The following is a 19,340-nucleotide window of genomic DNA, read 5'->3' on the forward strand; positions in this document are numbered from 1 at the left end:
AACCAGGCTGCTCAGCCTGGCCTTGGACACTTGAAGGGATGGCACAAACACAGCTTTTCTGGGCAACCTGTGCCAGGGCCTCCCCACCCTCACAGGGAAGAATTCCTTCCCAATATCCCATCTAACCCTGCCCTCTGGCACTTTAAAACCACTGCCCCTTGTCCTGTCACTGCATACCCTTGTAAATAATCCCTTTTTGGCTCTCTTGGAGCCCCTTTAGGCACCGGAAGGGGCTTCAAGGACTTCTGGGAGCCTTCTCTTCTCCAGGCTGAACATCCCCGGCTCTCCCAGCCTGTTATCTTTACAGGCTGTGGCAGGCACTCTGCCACACAGCCTTGTCACAAATTTGCTGTCACTTTCCTCAGGGATAATCCTTGGCACACGGAGGCAAATTTCCTTCTCTGAAACAGGCCCCGTTCCCTGTTAAATGCTGCCTGGATTGCAGCTTGAAAAATCAGAGCGAGTGCTTCATCAGAGACCTGCACCTGGGTAAGACCTCACAGCAGCAGCTTTGCTGTCTTCCAGATCCAGCTCTTCCAGCCTTGCTTGGCCTTCAGTCCATTATTTTCCTTTCTAAGCTCATCAGCCTCATTCTTTATCTCCCACCGTCTGGCTTTCTTCATTCTCCCACACCATGCTCAGACAGACGGTCTGGCTGCATTTCTCTCTGCTTAACTTCTGCTTACAAAACCCTCGGATCTGCTGCCTGCCCTTGGATCACAGACTGGCTTGGCTGGTGTACTGCTGATAAAGAGAACAAAGCAAAGACGCACAAAAAACTATTTTTTTTTTCATAGAATCCTAGAAGGTTTGGGTTGGAAGGGACCTTCAGGATCTTGTTCCAACCCCCCTGCCTTGGGCAGGGTCACCTTCCACTAGACCAGGTTTCTCCCAAATCCTGTCCAACCTGGCCCTGAACACTTGCAGGGATGGGGAATCCACTTCTTTTGGGGAATCCACAACTTCTGTAGGCAACAAACAACTTCTATTTTCCATGGTGATGGATTTAGCTCTCTCTTACATTTAGGAGTGACTTTTGAACAGTCACCTTTCCCTTGATGGCATCCCTGATGCTTCTTTTTGCCCCTTCCTCCAGAAATAAATTCCATGTTTGAAAGAGAGGGATTATATCAGTGCTACATATGAAAAATACACTATTTCACAACTATATACCTTGTTATACATGTATATATACATCATAAACCAGCACAACCACTTATGTTAAAACATTCCAATCGCTCCAGGTATGGATTTGTGGCTTCACAGCCACAAATCACTGTGGGCACTGCACAGGGCAGAGAAAACTCCCCAAAAATAACCCGTCCAGATGCCACCACCCACTTTGGAGGCCAAGATATTTTAATGTGAGGGGGTTCTGAGGGGCTACGAGGGAGATAGGAGGAGCTGTGAGGCAGCTCTGAGGGGGATATGAAAGGCTGTGAGTGGGATACGAGCGGACTATGAGGGGCTGTGAGGGGGAAATCCTTAATAAAACAGGAATAACGCTTTCCACGTCTTTTCTCACGCTCCGGGGGCCGGACTCCCCTCACGGGGGTGGGGGGGGGGCGGTTCGGCCCCTCTAAGCCCTCCCCGCTGCCGCGGCGCGAGGCGCTCCCTGCGCAGGCGCAGAGACGGAGGCGCGCAGGGCTCCGCGCATGCGCACCGAGCGCGCGGGGGGGTTGCCGTGGAGACGCGTCCGCGGGGCCGGGCCCGGAGCGCCGCCGCCGCCGCCATGAGCTCAGGGCCGGAGCCGGGGCCGCGGACACGGCCGGGGACAGGGACAGGGCTCGGGATCGGACCCGGGCCGGGGCTGCCCTTCCTCCCCGGCTGCGCCATCAAGGACCCCACGGTGAGCGCGCCCGCCCACTGTACCCCTGCCGTACCCCCTTCCCACGGGAGTCCCCCGGCATCAAGGTGGGCTGGCCTAGCAGGTGTCCCCCTGAGAGGTGCCCTCAGAATGGGCCTCTGCACCTCCCCACAGCCGCTCCAGGTGGTAGCTGGTACCCCCTGAAGACACTCTCTGGGAATCTGGTACTCCCTCAGACATTCCTCTAAATCCACGGGAGACCTGGGACCCCTAAACTCGGCAATATTCGTAGAATTGTGGAATAGTTTGGGCTAGAAGACAAATGGTTTGGGTTAGAAGACCTTAAAGACCATCTCATTACACCCCCTGCCATGGGCAGGGACACCTTCCACTCGCCCAGGTTGCTCCAAGCCCTGTCCAGCCTGGCCTTGGACATTTCCAGGGATCCAGGGGCAGCCACAGCTTCTCTGGGCACCCTGGACCAGGGCCTCACCACCCTCACAGGGAAGAATTCCTTCCCAATATCCCATCTATCCCTGCCCTCTGGCAGTGGGAAGCCATTCCCTGTGTCCTGTCCCTCTATGCCTTGTCCCAAGTCCCTCTCCAGCTCTCCTGGAGCCCCTTTAGGCACTGGAAGGGGCTCTGAGGTCTCCCTGGATCCTTCTCTTCTCCAGGTGAACACCCCCAGCTCCCCCAGCCTGGCTCCAGAGCAGAGGGGCTCCAGCCTTGGAGCATCTCCATGGTTTCCTCTGGACTCGCTCCAATGGATCCATGCGTTTCTTGTGCTTTGGGTGGGTCCAGACCTGGATGCAGCACTGAAGGTGGGGTTTCACAAGAGCAGAGTAAAGGGAGAGACAATTCCTCCTGGGAACATGTTACCCCCTGAACCCACCCCGAGGGAACCTTGTGTTCCCTCAGACCATCCTCTAACTCCCCCAAGACACCTGGTACCTCCTGAATTCCCCAGATATCCCTGAGACAACTTGATGTCCTTTGAACCCATGTCCTGGAAACTTCAAACTCACCAGACCCTGGTACCCTGGACATGACCCCCAAAGAACCTGGTGCTCTGTAAACTCACTTGATGCTCCCCAGCAGATTTAATATCCACTAAACTCTCCCCCAGGGACTTGGTGTTTCCCAAAGCCACCAAATACCTGCTGGACTCACTTCTGGGGGATCTGATTGCTCTGTACCTATCTGGTATCCCCTGATCCCACCCACAGCAGACCTGGTACTCCCTAAATTCTTCCAGTGTTATTGAACATTGCAATCTGTTCCCAAGGGACCAAGTATCCCTAAATCAACCTTCAAGGGCACTTGGTGCTTTTAATTTTCTCCCCAAGGAATCCATTATATCATGTACCCATCTTGTAACCCTGAATTTGTCCTGATAGCTTTGGAGAGAAAGACACACACACCCCTGCTCCCCCTCATTTGTGAGCCTCATTTGAAAGTCCAAAAGCTTTTTCCATAACTGCAGAACTACTATCTGCAAACTCACCCCTTTGGATATCCAGTTCCCCTGAATCCATCCAATAATTCCCCCACCGGTTCATGAGATACCCCAAGGGAAATCCCCAAACTCACTTTACAGTCCTGAAACCTGATTCCCTCAGGAAAACTGCTGTTTCTCTGAACCATCTGAGTTTTCCCAAAGCAAAGTGTTCTGCACCTTCAACTCATTCTCATACCGTCCTGAACCGAGTTCCTTAAACTCACCTGATACCTCCTCAACTGGATATACACAGGAGAAGCAATATTGATCAAACCTGGAGCATTCCTCCACTAGGAATTAATCCCCTAAATCAACCCAATATAATTATTTCTTGGACATAATTTATCTGTTAGATAGAAACACCTCGAAGTCACCAGTCTCATTACAATCAACACCTTCCTGATACCCCTTCCTCCAAAGCTCTGATACTTTCAAAACTGCTCTCCTGGTGTTGCCTGGAGAACCGAATCCATGACAGTCTAGGTCTGGAACCTGATAATGTGATGGGAGAACTGGTATCCCACCACAGAACTGGTACCACCACAGCTTCCAGGATCATCCCCAGGGAGTGACACACTCTTAGCTGCTCCCAGGTTCCCTGGAAGAAGAAGTTTCATCCTTATCCTCTGCACCTGATACCTAAATGAGGAAGCAGCCTCTCCTTTTCCCCATCGGATGGTCCAGGTGCTAAGGACCTGATAACCCCAAATCCTCTCGATGTCCTCTTGAGGAAGTGGTACCACAGAGAACCGATGCTTCCTTTTATTTCTCTGATATACTAAAACAATCCCATGAAAAGCCAAAAAAGGGGTTGTTTCATGCCTGCTTTGGGCACACTAGGGATTTACAGCCTCCCTGGAGAGCATCTTTAACAGAAAACATTCCTGGCTGCATTCAGCTCCATACGTAAAAATTACTTGTCACAGAATCATGGAATGGTTTGGGTTGGAAGGGACCTTAAAGATCATCTTGTTCCACCCCCCTGCCAGGGGCAGGGACACTTTCCATACACCAGGTTGCTCCAAGCCCCATCCAACCTGGCCTAAATCAGTGACAAATGAGTTCTCCAATAGTAAATAGAGTAAATTACTCATAACAGACAATCATGCAGTAATAAAGGTTATCTCAGAGTTACTATCAGATAATAATATTTCCTTGAAATAATTTTTAACATCTTGGAAATCTGAAAGTTTCCACTCTATAAAATTGGCATCACAATACTTGTTTTCTCTGTATATGCTGAGAAGTTCTGAACAAAACCTCTGTTCAAATAAAGTGTTGTTACTGCTTATTGCTTACGGGACAGGGGAACAGACACTGGGAGAGGGAATGGTGCTTGTGTGAAGTGTTACAGACTTGGCAAAAAGAAGGACTTAATTCAGTGGAATTTCTTCAGATAAACACTGGCAGCAACTGAGATTAGGAGTTTACATTCTGGGCTTTCCTTTTTAAATTTGCATTGGTCACCTGATCCCGTGAGGTGTTATCTGGCATCCAGGCTCACTTTGGGAGAGCTTATCCACTCATGAGCCTTATGAAGCAATGAGGTGCTTTCTTTAGGCAAATGTGGGCTCTTAAAAGCTTGTACACTTCTGACAAATACTGATACTCCTCAAATTAAAGACAAACTTCCTGGTTTTTCTTGCATATTTTTCCCACAGCTTTCCCTTGGTATTTATTTAACAGAAGGAAGTGACAGTTCTGTGGCAGTTTATAAGATGTTCTGCTAATGTGTCTTCAGACAAATCTTGTTTTCAACTGTTTTCCTCCATTGCAAGATCTACAGTAGCAATGTAAATAGAAAACGGGGAATTATGTGGAATTCAAGTGGGGCCTTGAAGGTATGATTAGAGACTTAACCATGAGGGGCGAGGGAGGGGGTGGAGAAGAAGCGATTTGCATGCCTGAGGTTGCACTGACTGCAAGTCTGGGGCTGGAAAAGGAGCTGAAGCTTGGTTCTCTCAGCACTAGAAATGCATACAACTCTGTTTTACTTGGCAAAAGTCAAGAGGTTTTATTATCAAGGACTCATAATTTCCCCTGCTTTCTCTGGAGCATTAAGTGTTGAAAGCCCAATGGGACCAGGCAGGCTCTCATAGTGCAGGTGAGGTACCTCGTGTGGTGGAGCTTGCAGCAAGTGGAGTAGTTTGATGTCACTCAAGTCTGACCCTGCTCTTCAGTGGTGAAGAACAGGACTTGCTGACAGAGATCGGGTCCTGTTCATGGCTCTGATCGAATGCAACCCTGGGAGAAGGACTTGGGGCTGCTGATGGATGAGAGGCTGGGACCCAGAAACCCCTGTGCTGGGCTGATCCCCCAGCGTGGGCAGCAGGAGAGGGGGCGATTCTGCCCCTCTGCCCTGCTCAGGTGAGACTCCACCTGCAGAGCTGCCTCCAGCCCTGGGGTCCAACAGCAGAAGGACGTGGAGCTGCTGGAGCAAATCCAGAGGAGGCCCCGGAGATGCTCCAAGGGCTGGAGCCCCTCTGCTCTGGAGGCAGGCTGGGAGAGCTGGGGGTGTTCACCTGGAGAAGAGAAGGATCCAGGGAGACCTCAGAGCCTCTTCCAGTGCCTAAAGAGGCTCCATGAAAGATGGGACAAACTTTTTAGCAGGGCCTGTAGCAATAGGACAAGGGATGATGGTTTTAAACTCAAAGAGGCTTAACTTAGATTAGATGCAAGGAAGAAGTTTTTTACAAAGTGTGGTGAGGCCTGGCACAGGGTGCCCAGAGAAGTTGTGGCTGCTTCATCCCTGCAAGTGTCCAAGGCCAGGTTGGACAGGGCTTGGAGCAACCTGGGACAGTGGAAGGTGTCCCTGCCCATGGCATGGGGTGGAACAAGATAATCTTTAATGTCCTTTCCAACCCAAACTGTTGTATGATTCTATGACTGTGCAGAGAGGTGATAAAACAACTGATGCGCTTTTGTACATTTCATAACTGCAGTTCTGTGAGCATGACATGCCTTGATTTAACCCAGCAAAGAAAATCCTATATCATGCCCAGGGGAGAATTAAGAAAATAGATAACAATGGAACACACAGAGGGTGCACAACAGTCAAGGCAGCACCATAAGGCAGTAACTGAGGTCCCATGGTGCTCTGTACTGCTGACAAACAGGGTAGGGAACAAAGAGCTGGTGAGATAAATACCAGGGCAGATAAAGTGCTAACGCACTGTTCTAGGCATTGAATATGGTGGCAGTCAGGAAATTCAGTGATTTAAGTTCTTCCGGAGTCTGTGGCAGTGCGAGGATCTGAGTTCACTCTCGTGTGTCATACATCCACCACACACTGTTTTTCCACTTCCTCAATCTAAGTGCAAAATGTGATTTTAAATAACTGCTGCAGTAGTTTATAATAAAATGCTGGGCATGTGTGTGGGGGGAGACATTCTTGATATTGCACTCTCTTACTGGGTTATTTTTGTGCTTCCAGTAGCTGTATCTACTAAATTCATGCAGTATTTTGATAGCTGGATTTCCTTCCAACAGAAAACATCTTTTCATCGGTCGCAGACACTGGGCTACAAAAATGGATATGCCTTTTCCCGGCTGCCAAGAGAGGGGGTTGGCGGGGACCCACTCTTTGCAAATCAGCTCTCTCAAGATGAATTAGATGATTTATGCACCAAGGGATCCACACTGACCTATGGGCAAGTCAGGAGGTCTGCACCTTCCAGCTTCACTCCAGCATTCGTGGCTTATGACAAAAAGGTATAAAGAAGCTGATTCCAGGAATATCGCTGGCCAAATTCGGAGACATAAACAGTCAGCTCCAGGGTTCACGGGACTGCGTTACAGCAGTTTTCAGATGCCAGTGCCCTTAGTCAGAGACAGCTGAATCCCAGACTGAAAGAGGCTTTCTTTGCTCGGGAGGAGGATTATAATACGTAAACGATGTAAGACATTCCCTGCAAGTTACACTCGAGCATTTCCAGCAGGCTTTGGAAAAGAGGTTTGATTAGCTCTGGAAAGCTCCAGTTTATAAGAGAACCCTGGCAGCCTCTTTGACTGTGGTCCATCTGACTGTGTTGGTCACCACAGCGTGTCACAGCCTGAACTGCTCCATTAGTGCTTCCCGTGTTACATCTTGGTGATCGTATCAGACTGGGAGGTGGCTCTGTGTCTGCTCCGAGCAGTCCTGAGCTGACCCTTGGTTTTCAGGGTGCCAGAGTCCCAGGCTGCAACCCGCAGCCGTGGATGGAGCAGCTGCTGCAGTGGGAGCTGCAGGGCTGGGGAGCTCAGCATGTGCGGGCTGCGCACGCTGCCAGCCCTGCCAGAGCCGTCTGCAGCCAGCCAGCCCTCGGCCCGGCTGTCACACAGGCTGGGGAACAGATGTGCTCTGTTAATTACTGAGGCTGTTCCTTCAGAGTAATGTAGATGTTGCTGTTTAATCTGTCGGGTTCTTCTCTGCCCCTTCCTTCAAGCTGCAGGAGCAGCAGGGGCCCCAGTGCTGCTGGGGATGTCTCAGTCCCTTGTGGGGCACTTTGCTGACTGGTAGGAACTTGCTGGCTTTATCATCCCTTAATTATCCAGTCCTCTGGGCTGATGTAGGCTGGGTATGCAAGGCCTGATTGGCCACCTACACCTTCTTAGGGGCATTGAATGATCTTGGAGGGAGTATTCCTCCTACTTCTGCCAAGCAGAGGGACTGGCTGATTAGTTCCCTTGTTTCCCCAGCACAAATCAGCTTTTGCTGTCAGTGCTGAATAGATGTGACTTCACATCATGGAAAGGTTTGGTTTGGAAGGGACCTTAAAGATCATCTTGTTCCAGCCTCCCTGTCTGGCAGGGACACCTTCCACTAGACCAGGTTGCTCAGAGCCCCTTCAGCCTGGCCTTAAAATAATGACCTATTCAGATTTTAAAATCCTCAGATGTGGTTGAACTCTTTACTAAAATCTCTTGATAACTTCCCTCAATCAGGACTGTAAAGCTGACACATAAAGAGCCATGTGTGTCAGTAAAGTAGATTACTGCCAGCAGCCAAGCACCTGGCTGTATGTGAAACAGCAGGTGATCAATAAGTAGGGAAAAGGCTGTATTTTTACACTTGTCTCATGCACACCAAATTTGCAAAAGGCACATCTTAATAAAAGCCCTCCTGGTGCCTCTGCTGTCACTCACAGATTAGGCCACTGTTGTCTTTGAAGATTTTGTAGAATCTAATCCAGTAATTTTACACCATCAAAGAAAATTACAAATAAATTTTTGGCCTTGATAGACTAATCACAGTGTTCAGTTTGTTTCTTTCTCTCTCCCTTTGTTTTGTTGTCCCTTGGGCAGGTTTTGAAGTTTGATGCCTACTTCCAGGAGGAAGTTGCTATCTCTGCAGAGGAGCATTACCGGATCCGCCAAGTGGGCATCTACTACTACCTGGAAGATGACAGCATGTGTGTCATTGAGCCTAAGGTGAAGAACTCAGGTCTGGTTCAAGGCAAACTCATGAGACGCCACCGGGTGCCCAAGAATGAGCAGGGGGATTATTACCACTGGAAGGATCTGAACCTGGGCATCGACCTCACCATGTATGGCAGGACCTACCGCCTGGTCAACTGTGACTCCTTCACCAAGGTGTGTTGTGGGGAGAACACTGACAGAAAGACTCCTGGGAATCACAGGATTTTAATTACCTGTTAGAGTGCAGCAGTTTGCAGCTGTAGCTTTTGTGATATAGGTGCTTGCAGTCTTTCATTTTGCTTTTTGTGTAGTTTTCTTTCTTCAGGCCAGCGGGGAGTTCAGGGTATGACATCTGTTGAGGGCAAGTTAACTGCTCAGTGTTTTTGCTCCAGGACTGCTGGGAGTTTATCCTTTGTCCTCAGGGCTTTTTTTTACAACACAAATTCTAAGTTTATGTCTGGCCAGTTTAACTGCTTGGAGTCCAGATGAAATATTGTTCATACATGAGAGGGAAATTAGTGATCCTGACTCTTTTCTGATTTAATATTCCTCCATTAAGAACAGTGGAAGGGAATAAATACAAGCAGTAACTCTGCACACATGCACAGTCGAGCCATGATCCATGGGTTGAGAATCATGGTATGAACTGACCTTTCTAAGAGAGCTTACTCATTGCCTGCTTTTCTATTTCTGGCTATTTTTGTGCCAGTAAATGAGATAATAACAATCCAATAACGAAATAAGAATCACCAGTACACTGGTATCCTGCTATATCATCCCCAGTATAATCTCAGCCCTGGTCAGCTCCTATTCTTCCAGGCCAGGGAGCCATTCCCAATAGGTGAGTTACATGCAGTCAACCTGTCCTGGAGGCTGGGAGAGTTTAGACCCAGGCTTTTCCTTGCCAGTTGGCCTCAGTGCCCAGGAATGTTCCCAAGCATGTACAATATATTGGTGTAAATGTGGCCGTGGGACCAGCTCTGTTGGAACTGGATGACTGTTAAAGTCAGTTCACATCAAATGAAGAGCTGGTCCTCATGTTAATATTGATGGAAAACATGGAATGAGCTATGTGGGTCTACATCTCAAGACCAACAGTCTATTTATCAGTTATTGACATCTTCTAGACCAGAAAATAGTGAGTCTGAAAGTGTGAACCTGCTTTGTGAGTCTCCAGAGGGATCTCATATTCCTGTGGGAGATGTTTGCACGGGTGCTTCCTGGGCTGAATGGTTTCATGGGCCACTTCCCAAAGCTAAAAAGGGAACAAGTCCCTTGACTTCAGAGGTTGTTTTGGGTGACTGATACAAGTCCACGAGTAACACCCTGGATTTTGTTCATCATCCAAGGTAAGCAAAAAATCCCTTTGTAAACAAGTAGTTTGCACCTTTTCTGTGGGAAAAGTACTCCTGAAAGATGGAACGAAGCTGCCACTGACACATATCCTCGTGCCTGAAGGGTCTTGGTGTGCCTGGTGTGGGTGACACTAACTTACTGTCTGACACAGACCTAAGTTCTTGCAAATTCAGGCTGACAACATCTGTGTTTATACACCAATTTAATCTTTTTCATTTACATAAAAGAGATAACTGACAGTTATCTTCCATTTAAAGCCCTAAGGCCAAGGAGAACTGTGCTCAAGTGACATCTGAGTTAGGATGTTGAGGACAGGACTACTCTGACTAATTGAAGGGTAAGCAAAGCCAAGAAGCAGCTTAAACAAATACATTTATCATCTGCTGTATTTTGCTGTTGCAGTAGAGTTCTCTGTGAGGAATGAACTTGCAGCATTCTGACCTCACTCATTGCAGCCCACTTGTAACCTCTAGTCACCTCTTACCTTCAGAACTCCTGGCAGCACTAACAGCTCAGATGGCCTTCCTAGGTGTTCCTGGAGAGCCAAGGAATTGAAGTGAACCCTCCAGAGGAAATGGTTTCGGATCCTTACACAGAACAGCGTCGGACACCTGTGCAAAAACCCATCGTGCCCGCAGGTCCCGACCCCTTCAGGCAGTTTCTGACCTATGACACAAAGGTGAGAGAGCTGGGGATTACCCAAATTATTGTATAATTACCCACATCATACTGGTAAGGCACCTTCAGTCCTGTGTCCTGGTCTGGGCCCTTCACTTTAGGAAAGACATTGAGGGGCTGGAGCATGTCCAGGGAAGGGAACAGAGCTGGGGATGGGGCTGGAGCACCAGGAGTGGCTGAGGGAGCTGGGAAAGGGGCTCAGCGGGGACCTTGTGGCTCTGCACAACTCCCTGACAGGAGGGGGCAGCCGGGGGGGGTCAGTATCTTCTCCCAGGCAACCAGCAAAAGGACTGGAAATGGCCTCAAGTTCTGCAAGGGAAGGTTTAGGTTGAATTAGGAAGAATTTGTCCACAGAAAGGGTGATTGGAAGGGGCTGCCCAGGGAGGTGGTGGGGTCACCATCCCTGGAGGTGTCCAAGGAATGACTGGATGTGGCACTCAGTGCTCTGGGCTGGGTGACAAGGTGGGGGTCAGTCAGAGGTTGGACTCAGTAATCTTCCAACCTAGAAGATCCTGTGATTACAGTGAATATGTGCTATTGAAACCCAGGTCCTGTGAGTGCCTGCAACCTCACTCATTCTAAATCATCTCAGTCTGCTGAACAGACTCCAGATTTGCTTCTTTCTTGGCATTAGTGAGAAACAAAACCTTTTATGTTTTTTTTCTGGGCTTTGTGCTTCGTAAGCAGCTCCTCTTTGTATTGCAGAGCCTGTGCTCAATATCATCCATTGCTCTCTTGCTTTCTGTTGGGATGAGATAAGCCACCTGCCTCTGGAATTTAGCAGCCAGATGCAGTTCTGTTAGGAATGGTCTTGCTGCATCCACTCCTCTCCTACACCAAAATATTGATTCCAGGTGCCAGAGCAGAAAATTTCAGACAAACACAAATGCCCCTTGCTCTGACTAAATTCTCCCTGTGTCTCTCTTGCCTCTTCAGGAGCTGAACCTTGGGGAACTCCTGAGCATCTCGGTGTGATGAGTTTGATTTCTGTGGCATCAGAAGATGATTCTGATCCATGTTTGCTTCTTTTCTCTCCACCCCAGGTGCTTCGCTTCTATGCCATATGGGATGACACCAACTGTGCCTTTGGTGATCACCATCCTTGTGTCATCCATTACTTCTTGGCAGATGACACAGTGGAGGTTCGGGAAGTCCACAGGAGAAATGATGGGAGAGACCCATTCCCGGTACTGATGAGACGCCAGCGCTTGCCCAAAATCTTTGTGGACAAGAACAGTAAGTTTAGATTGACACATCTGTCTGTGCTAAAGTGTCATTTCATGGACAAAAAAAAGTTATTTAAATGATCACTAAATTCTTTATTGTTTGGGAAACAGTGGCAGGACAGCAGTGCCAACATCTCCCTGGAGCTATTTATACACTTTGCTTTTATATCCCTTTTCACTAGGAAATATTAACATCTCCATGATTAATTTATTTTCCCTTCTGCTCCCTTGTCCTTAGAGAACTTCCCAAGCTGTGTGCTGGAGATCACTGACCACGAGGTACAAGAGTGGTACTCACCTAAAGATTTTGCTGTTGGCAAAAGTGTCACCCTCCTTGGACGCACCTTCTTAATCTATGATTGTGACAAGTTCACGCAGGACTTTTATCGCGAAAAATATGGCATCACAGACTTCCAGCCAGTGGATGTGAATAAGAAACCAATTGAAAAAGCTCCACAGGTACTGCAAACAATTTCTCAAATGAAGGGAGGAAAGGAAGCAGCTGGTGTAAGCTCTCAGCTTAGTAAGAACCTGTGGGAAACAAGTTCAGCTTAAAGAAAAAAGTAATTTGAAAAAGATAAGGCAAGAATGGCCATAATCAATATAAGAATGGCTGCTCTTATACTACAGAACTCTCCCTCACTCTCCAAAACAGTGTTGCCAAGTCCAAACTGCCTACTGGGGATGGTCACAGCCCTTGCTGTGTTACCTCCCAAAATGAGCCCAGGAATGCTTTGGAGTTGTGGCTTAGACGACAGACATGATGGGGATTAGGCTACCAGTGTAACCATTTGATAGCTGAGATCCTGTGCACAGGAATGTTTAGTTGGAACTAGGTGATTTTAAGGTCCTTCTCAACCCAAGCTATTCTATGATTCTTTAACAGAGCCATAACCTCTTTATTCAGAGAAATTACCTGGTTTTCTGAGTTTCAGACTTCCTTAATCCTCTTATATTTTCATGAAGTCCAACACATGGCCAGGCTGGTATCATCTCTACTGGGCAGGATGTCACAGCTCTTGCTACCTGGTGGCAGAATATTTCCTTCCAAATCTGATGCGCTTTGATAAGTCTTGTAAACTTTGTCTTGTTGATGGTTGATACCTCCTCTGGACGCAGGTAATTCCTCCCTATAATGGTTTTGGCATCCCTGAAGACTCTCTTCAGAACTGTCTCAGTCTGTTTCCAAAGCCTCCACGGAAAGATATCATTAAGATGCTGGAGAATAACCTCAAGATCCTGCGGTACCAGGTGGCCCTGGTAAGTGCTTTCCTTGGTGGAACAGTGCCAGGAGGATGGGAGAAGCAGCCTGCCCAGACAAGGCTGTTGGCAAATTCTCCTTTGTGCCAGTGAGACAAGAGCGGTCCCCGAGCCAACACGAGTTGGGGGGATGCCGTGGGGTTATTGTGTGCTTGCTGTGACAATTGGCACCTCACAAAACTAGAAGAAAGAAAACAAGGCCAGAAAGTACAAACCAGACCTGCTACAAACCCACAGCCATTTATGGAAAAACTCCCTCTGCCGCTGCTACATGACAGATGGCCCTGACTGAAGCACTGGGCACTGTGCCTGCCTGCCACCACTGCCACCAGCCAGGGCCTGATGTCTCTGCTGCTGGCTCCAGCACATGTCCTTCTCCAGGCTGGTCCTGGATGCAGCAGCCAGCAAGGAGCTGTCCTAGCAGAGCAGCCAAGTGTCAGTGTAGAAGGTGGAAAATCCACAGAAATGGTGTTTTCCACCCACAACAGCACCCAGGCCCTGGCCTTCGTGCCAGCTTTCCAGCTGGTTTATGCAAGGAGCCTCTGGCACATCCAGCAGCAGCGATGGCATTTCCTGTGCTGCCTGGTGCCTGCCCTCTCCAAACATTCCAGGTGAATAAGGGCTGGTTTCTTTTCCCTATTGTGCAGGAGTTCCCTAAAGGTCACAGCTGAGGAGTTAAGATCCACTTAGCTTTAAACTAAGTAAGTAAACCCACTGGTGTGTCAGGGGAGTGACTTCCTGTGACTAAGAGCTGAAGCAGCACCAGCCTCTCTCAGGCACTCAGCATAATGAAAAATGTAATTTTCAATCTGAATTTTACAACCACTCCGGGATGAATCATTCCATATAGGATATTCCTTTCTCTTGGATTACTCAGGCTGTGGAAACACTGAATATATTTGGTAACTTCAGCCCAGATTCTGCTTCAGTGGCTTGAGTAAAGCGAGTAACCTTTGAAATTCTGATCCTTAGTGTTGTCTAGGGCTTTGTGACATTATGTCAGCACACCAAGTGCTTTGTTTAGTCACCTATTAAAAAAATCTCTGGGCTCTGGGTGCTTATGAGTGGGTTATTAGGTACTCCTAAGTACCCCAGGAAAAGAAAACCTGGTTCAAATGCTCTGTTCCAAACCCACTACCTTTCCTCTAGGAATCACCAGTGCCTGAGGACAAAAACCGTCGTTTCATCCTCTCTTATTTCCTCTCTGATGACACGATTGGCATCTATGAACCTCCAGTCAGAAACTCTGGCATCCCTGGAGGGAAATACTTAAAAAGAACCAGAGTTACCAAGCCAGGGTCTACTCCTGAGAATCCCATATACTATGAGCCCTCTGACTTCACCATCGGTTCTACAGTTGAAGGTAAAATCCAGACTGGATTTATAACTCTCTGCTCTGAGATGTCATTTATTGCACGGACAGTGTGTATCCCCTCACTTGAAAGATCTGCTGCTTCTGGGTCTCGTCACATTTGAGTTTCCAGATCAGCAGCTGGTGTACATTGATACAACTTTGTTACTGTCAATGTCTGAACCTTTGAATCAGTGAAACAAGTAGCAGAGCTGGCTCAAAGCTGAGCCCAGCCACAGGGGAGGAATCCTGCTTCCTCCTGGGTGAAGAAATCATTTTAACCCATGCTAAAACACAGGTAACACTTTAATGTTTCTTCCCCAGTGTTTGGCCACAGGTTTGTCATCACTGATGCTGATGAATATGTGCTGAATTATTTGGAGAGAAATGCAGAGAGTTTCCCTGCAGCAACACTGCAATCCATAAGGGACCATTTCCACCCACGGCAGGTGGTAGTGGAGACTGCCAGCAGGTAGGCTACAAAGAAGGGGGTGGTGGGGCTGAATAAGACTCAGGATTGACTGCTAACGCATTTTCACCAGCCTCCCTGGGCTCCAGCCTCCTGCTCTGCTGGTGGTTCAGCTCCAAGAGGCTGTGTTTGGCACATTCAGAGGGTGTGAAATGTGTAAAGTAAAATGTCGTGGCTGCTGCTGGCCCCAAAACCTCGTGGGACAGCTCTGGCTCAGCAGCAGAGTCAGAGAAGTGGTCACAGCACCAAGCCTGAGTTCAAGAAGTGTTTGGACTTTCAGCCAATCACAGAATCACAAAATGGTTTGGGTTGGAAGGACTTTAAAGATCATCTCATTCCAGCCCCTGCCAGGGGCAGGAACACCTTCCACCAGACCTTCCAAGCCCTGTCCAACCTGATCTTAAACACTTCCAGGGATAGGGGACACATCTTTTCCCAAGAGGCATCAGTTCACTGTAACAGATGCTGCCAACTTGAGCTGCTCGATGGTTACAGGTTCAGCAGGTGGTGAGGGGAGTCTTTTTTTGGGCATTTGTTCCTTCTTTGCTTATCAGCTCATCAGAGCCTAGACCACATCCTCCTTTTTAGCTGTCTGGACCCAGTTTGTGTGATGCAGTAACAACCCTGTTACCTCAGAACATGGTTTGGAGGCACTTATGTCATGGCTCTGGTTGAAAGTCAAGTTTCCCACAGTTTCTGACACTGTGGAGCACACAAGGAAATGCTCCTTGTTCACACAAGTGTCACAGCCAGACTGCCAGAATGAGTTTTTACATGAAATCCTGTTATTCCTTCCTTCTGCAGTGGCTTCCCCAAGAAGGACCTGGATGATTTAATTGTAGAGGTTCAGAAAGAGCTGAAGCTCCACCACGAGCCCTTCAACACCAGGAAGTTTCATGAGGCATTTCATCATTTTGACACAGAAGGCTCTGGCTTCCTGGATAAAACAAGATTTTTAAATGTTTGTGACAGGTTCCATGTGCCAACCAGCACCATTCTTCTTAAAAAGGTCAGATGGAAGGAAGGGGTGCTGTGCATGTGGAATTCCCCTCCCGTAGCTCTTCCAAAAGATCTCTAAAAACCAACCCTAACCAGCTGCTCTAGCCTACGAAGGGGAACAACTTCAAGAAAAGAGCAAGAGAGGCCCAGTTCAGAAAAATTTCTGAGCCTGTGTCTTAGAGGAGATAATAATTGCTGTCCTCTAAGGAAAGGGAAGAGATGTTATCCAGGTTTCCCCCTGTGTTTGGCTGCACTGTTATGTGTGAGAATTCCTGCTGGTTCAGGTCTTGGATGAGTAGAAGAGGTTGTATAACATGATAAAGGTCAGGAATCATGATAGAGATCAGGGACAGGCTCCTGCAGAGCTTGGAGTGTCTGTCATGGCTTAAGCACAGCTGGGATTGAGTAGAGGTGACATAAAACAATAATAATAATAATAATAATAATAATAATCAAAAGATAAGTTAGAATCATAAGCCCCTGGCTAACACTTGCTGGGCACTATGAACAACAAGCAGCACATGGAGATCGCAGTCTGCACAGCAGAAAATGGGAGGGAAACTGAGGGAAAAATTCCTGCAGTGAGGATGGAGGAGGATCCTTTCAGGAATATGACTGGCAAGGATGTTTCCTCAGCATCATATGACTGGCAGTAGATTAGTGGCCAATAAAGGGGGACTCAGACTTTAGAGAAATCTCAAATGCAGAGGGAGTATTTCCTTGGCTAAAATAAAAACTTTTCTAAAGCAGCCAACTGTGAGCATCACAGCCATGGTTAGAAAGGTGCAGGGGCAGGGGGTTTGTGTCTCAGAATGTGGGATGAATGAAGGCCCTGACCAGCACCCAGGGTTTTGCTGTACCAGAGTTCATCAGAGCTCACTCTGTCCTGAGGAATTTATGGAGTGGTGACAGTCCCTGTCCACTCTGAGAATGGGAGAGAAGTAACATTCCTAAAATTATGTGGAGAACCTGTGACAATTGAAGCTAAACTCCCAAGTTTGAGCCCCAGTCTAGGACCTATGCACTAAAAACATCCATCTTCTCTCCTGAAATCTTAATCCCAGTGTTCCCAGAGCCCTGGGAAGCGTGGCAGGGCTATAAATTAAACATAGGGCAGAGAGTTCACTGCTTGGAGAGGAGCACAGCTGTCAGTCACAGGGCAAACCCCAGTGAATCTGTCTCCAGGCGACAAGGGGAAGAAGAATCCTTTCAAGGAATTTTGATATTAGACCTTTTCCATCTCGCTGGGTGTCAGAAGGAGATTAGTTATGCAATTAAAGAAACAAAAGCCTTCTTTCTTCCCCTGAAGCACACAAAGGCTGTGGCTCTGTAACACAATGCAGGGTCAGGCACGGGACACCAGAACTGGTTCATTAGTGGGGCTGTCACCGAGCTCAATTATCTGTGTCTCCCCTTTATGCCATGTGTGCACAGCAGAGTGACACCAGGGGACAGTAACTGTTCACATACAGTGCCCCCACCCCACTTTTGGGCAGGGATTTCTGCAAGATTTCCTGTGCCCATCTCAGTCTGTGGCCATGCTTTGTATTTTTGTGGCTCTGTTGCCTGGTGAGGCCCAGAAGGAAAGCAGGATTGAACTCAAACATTAAAACTCTTCTCCTTGCATAGATTAGTGTGATCTATAGGCATTCAGGGTTGGACTTGAACCTTTAGAGCATCAAGTTGAACCCTTAAATAGTTGGACTCGATGATCTGAAGGTTGGACTTGATGATCTTGCAGGCCTTTTCCACCCTTAATGGTTCTATAATTCTAAGTTTACCTGTGATTCAGGACTACCAGGATCGGGGAATCCACATGGGGGAATAAGATCTCCTGCTCTGTCACACAAGGAGTACCTCTGGGCACTCTCCCCCAAAAACAACCCCAATTTTGCAGCTTTTTCCAACTCTTTATGGTGTTTGCTGTGTTTTTTGTCCCCACAGCTGATTGACTACTGTTCCTGTGGAGAAGACAAGGTAAACTACCGTGACTTCCTTCTAGCCTTCCCTAGTAATCTTTTCCCAGAAGCCGAAGGACAGGACCAGCAATTGAATTCTCAGCTGACTTGAAGACGTACTTCAAAAAGGATGTTCCTGTTTTCACTCTTGCTTCACTCTCTCACCCTTTCAGACCCAGCTGATTCCACCCTCACTTTAACTTTTTTTCCCTTCCTAACTTCTCCCTGCCCTTTTAGCCACCACAAAACTCAATCTCACAACTGCTGGATGTTGAAATGAAATTTAAAGGAGGAAAAAAAATAATTCTGAGAACCAAAGTCAGGTTCTTCTGTTGTTTTCTCAACCTTTTAGTGCAGTACTTTAGAGAGCTAAAGCTCTCTGGAGCCTGGAGTGAAAACCACTCCAGGTTTCTCTCACATGGGCCTTTCACGTTCAAGTAGTGAGGACTGCCAATTTAAATTGTTATTAAAATTGCAATAAAAATGTAGTTACTATAAAAGTGTTAAAAAGTCTGTTTTAAATAGAATGGTGGAATAGCTAAGTGGGGGGGAAACCCACAAAGTGTGATTCTAGGTCTACTCAAAATCGGGTGGCGAGTTCAGTTACCTGGAGGTAACAGGGGTCTGGGCACAAACCTGCTGACAGCAGCTCTGCATTTTTTAACAAAAAGTTAAAGGGGGAATGGTTTTAGGACTGAGATCCCATCTAAACCCACCTTACCCACTTGTCATCTCACCTGACAGGTCTCCAAGGAAAAGGGAACACAGGCAGTTGGCATAGCAATGAAGTTATGACACTCGTGCTCCTCTCAGAGCCACATTACTCATCTCCCCATGAAGGTAACGTGGCAGGAGCCTTCTCACCCCAAGTGACACCTGCCAGGTGTTGCCATGGAGCACTTACAAAAGGCAGCTGTCATGCACACAGAGAACAAAGCTCTTTGGAACAAAATGCTGCTTTAAGATAGCTTTTGTGCTGTGAATTCCCACTTCCCCTCAGACAACTGAGAGTCTCCACGTGCCAGCTCCCTCCTGTCTCCCTTTGTGTGGAAAGGTCACTGCTCTTCCCTTCTGGGCCTATTTTCTGCTGCTGCTCACCCTGACCAAGGATCATTCCAGGGATCTCTGGTCCACCTCGGATTTCAAGAGACCAAGAACTTACAGATGAAATTACTGGAGCTGTAGAAAGACAGAAACTATTTTCTGCCCAGGCTACAGAACCGTAACCTAACCCTCAGCCAAGTGATGTGTGCCTGGAGCCAGCTGCACAAAATACACAATATAGCTCACCAAAAATATGTGCCTAAACCACATCAGATAAATCACCTCCTGCAAATACCC

The 19,340-nt window shown here is 47.8% G+C and overlaps 1 protein-coding gene across 3 annotated transcripts; it reads left to right on the plus strand.

The window, feature by feature from the left end:
* The first annotated feature begins 1,722 nt into the window (after window positions 1-1,722).
* EFHC1 (EF-hand domain containing 1) lies at window positions 1,723-18,503 on the plus strand. Of its 3 annotated transcripts, XM_039570072.1 has the most exons (11): window positions 1,723-1,849; window positions 6,795-7,016; window positions 8,589-8,876; window positions 10,588-10,737; window positions 11,780-11,972; window positions 12,201-12,421; window positions 13,082-13,222; window positions 14,372-14,585; window positions 14,898-15,045; window positions 15,847-16,051; window positions 17,986-18,503. In XM_039570072.1, the coding sequence occupies exons 1-11, from the start codon at window positions 1,733-1,735 to the stop codon at window positions 18,109-18,111; spliced, it is 2,025 nt and encodes a 674-aa protein (XP_039426006.1). In that variant the 5' UTR covers window positions 1,723-1,732; the 3' UTR covers window positions 18,112-18,503. The 3 variants fall into 3 exon arrangements, with proteins under 3 accessions (XP_039426006.1, XP_039426007.1, XP_039426008.1); XM_039570073.1 differs by lacking the exon at window positions 6,795-7,016; XM_039570074.1 differs by lacking the exon at window positions 15,847-16,051 and having other exon boundaries at window positions 17,986-18,062.
* Window positions 18,504-19,340: the final 837 nt, after the last annotated feature.

This window comes from Corvus cornix, chromosome 3 (assembly GCF_000738735.6).
Source record: "Corvus cornix cornix isolate S_Up_H32 chromosome 3, ASM73873v5, whole genome shotgun sequence".
Taxonomy (NCBI): domain Eukaryota; kingdom Metazoa; phylum Chordata; class Aves; order Passeriformes; family Corvidae; genus Corvus; species Corvus cornix.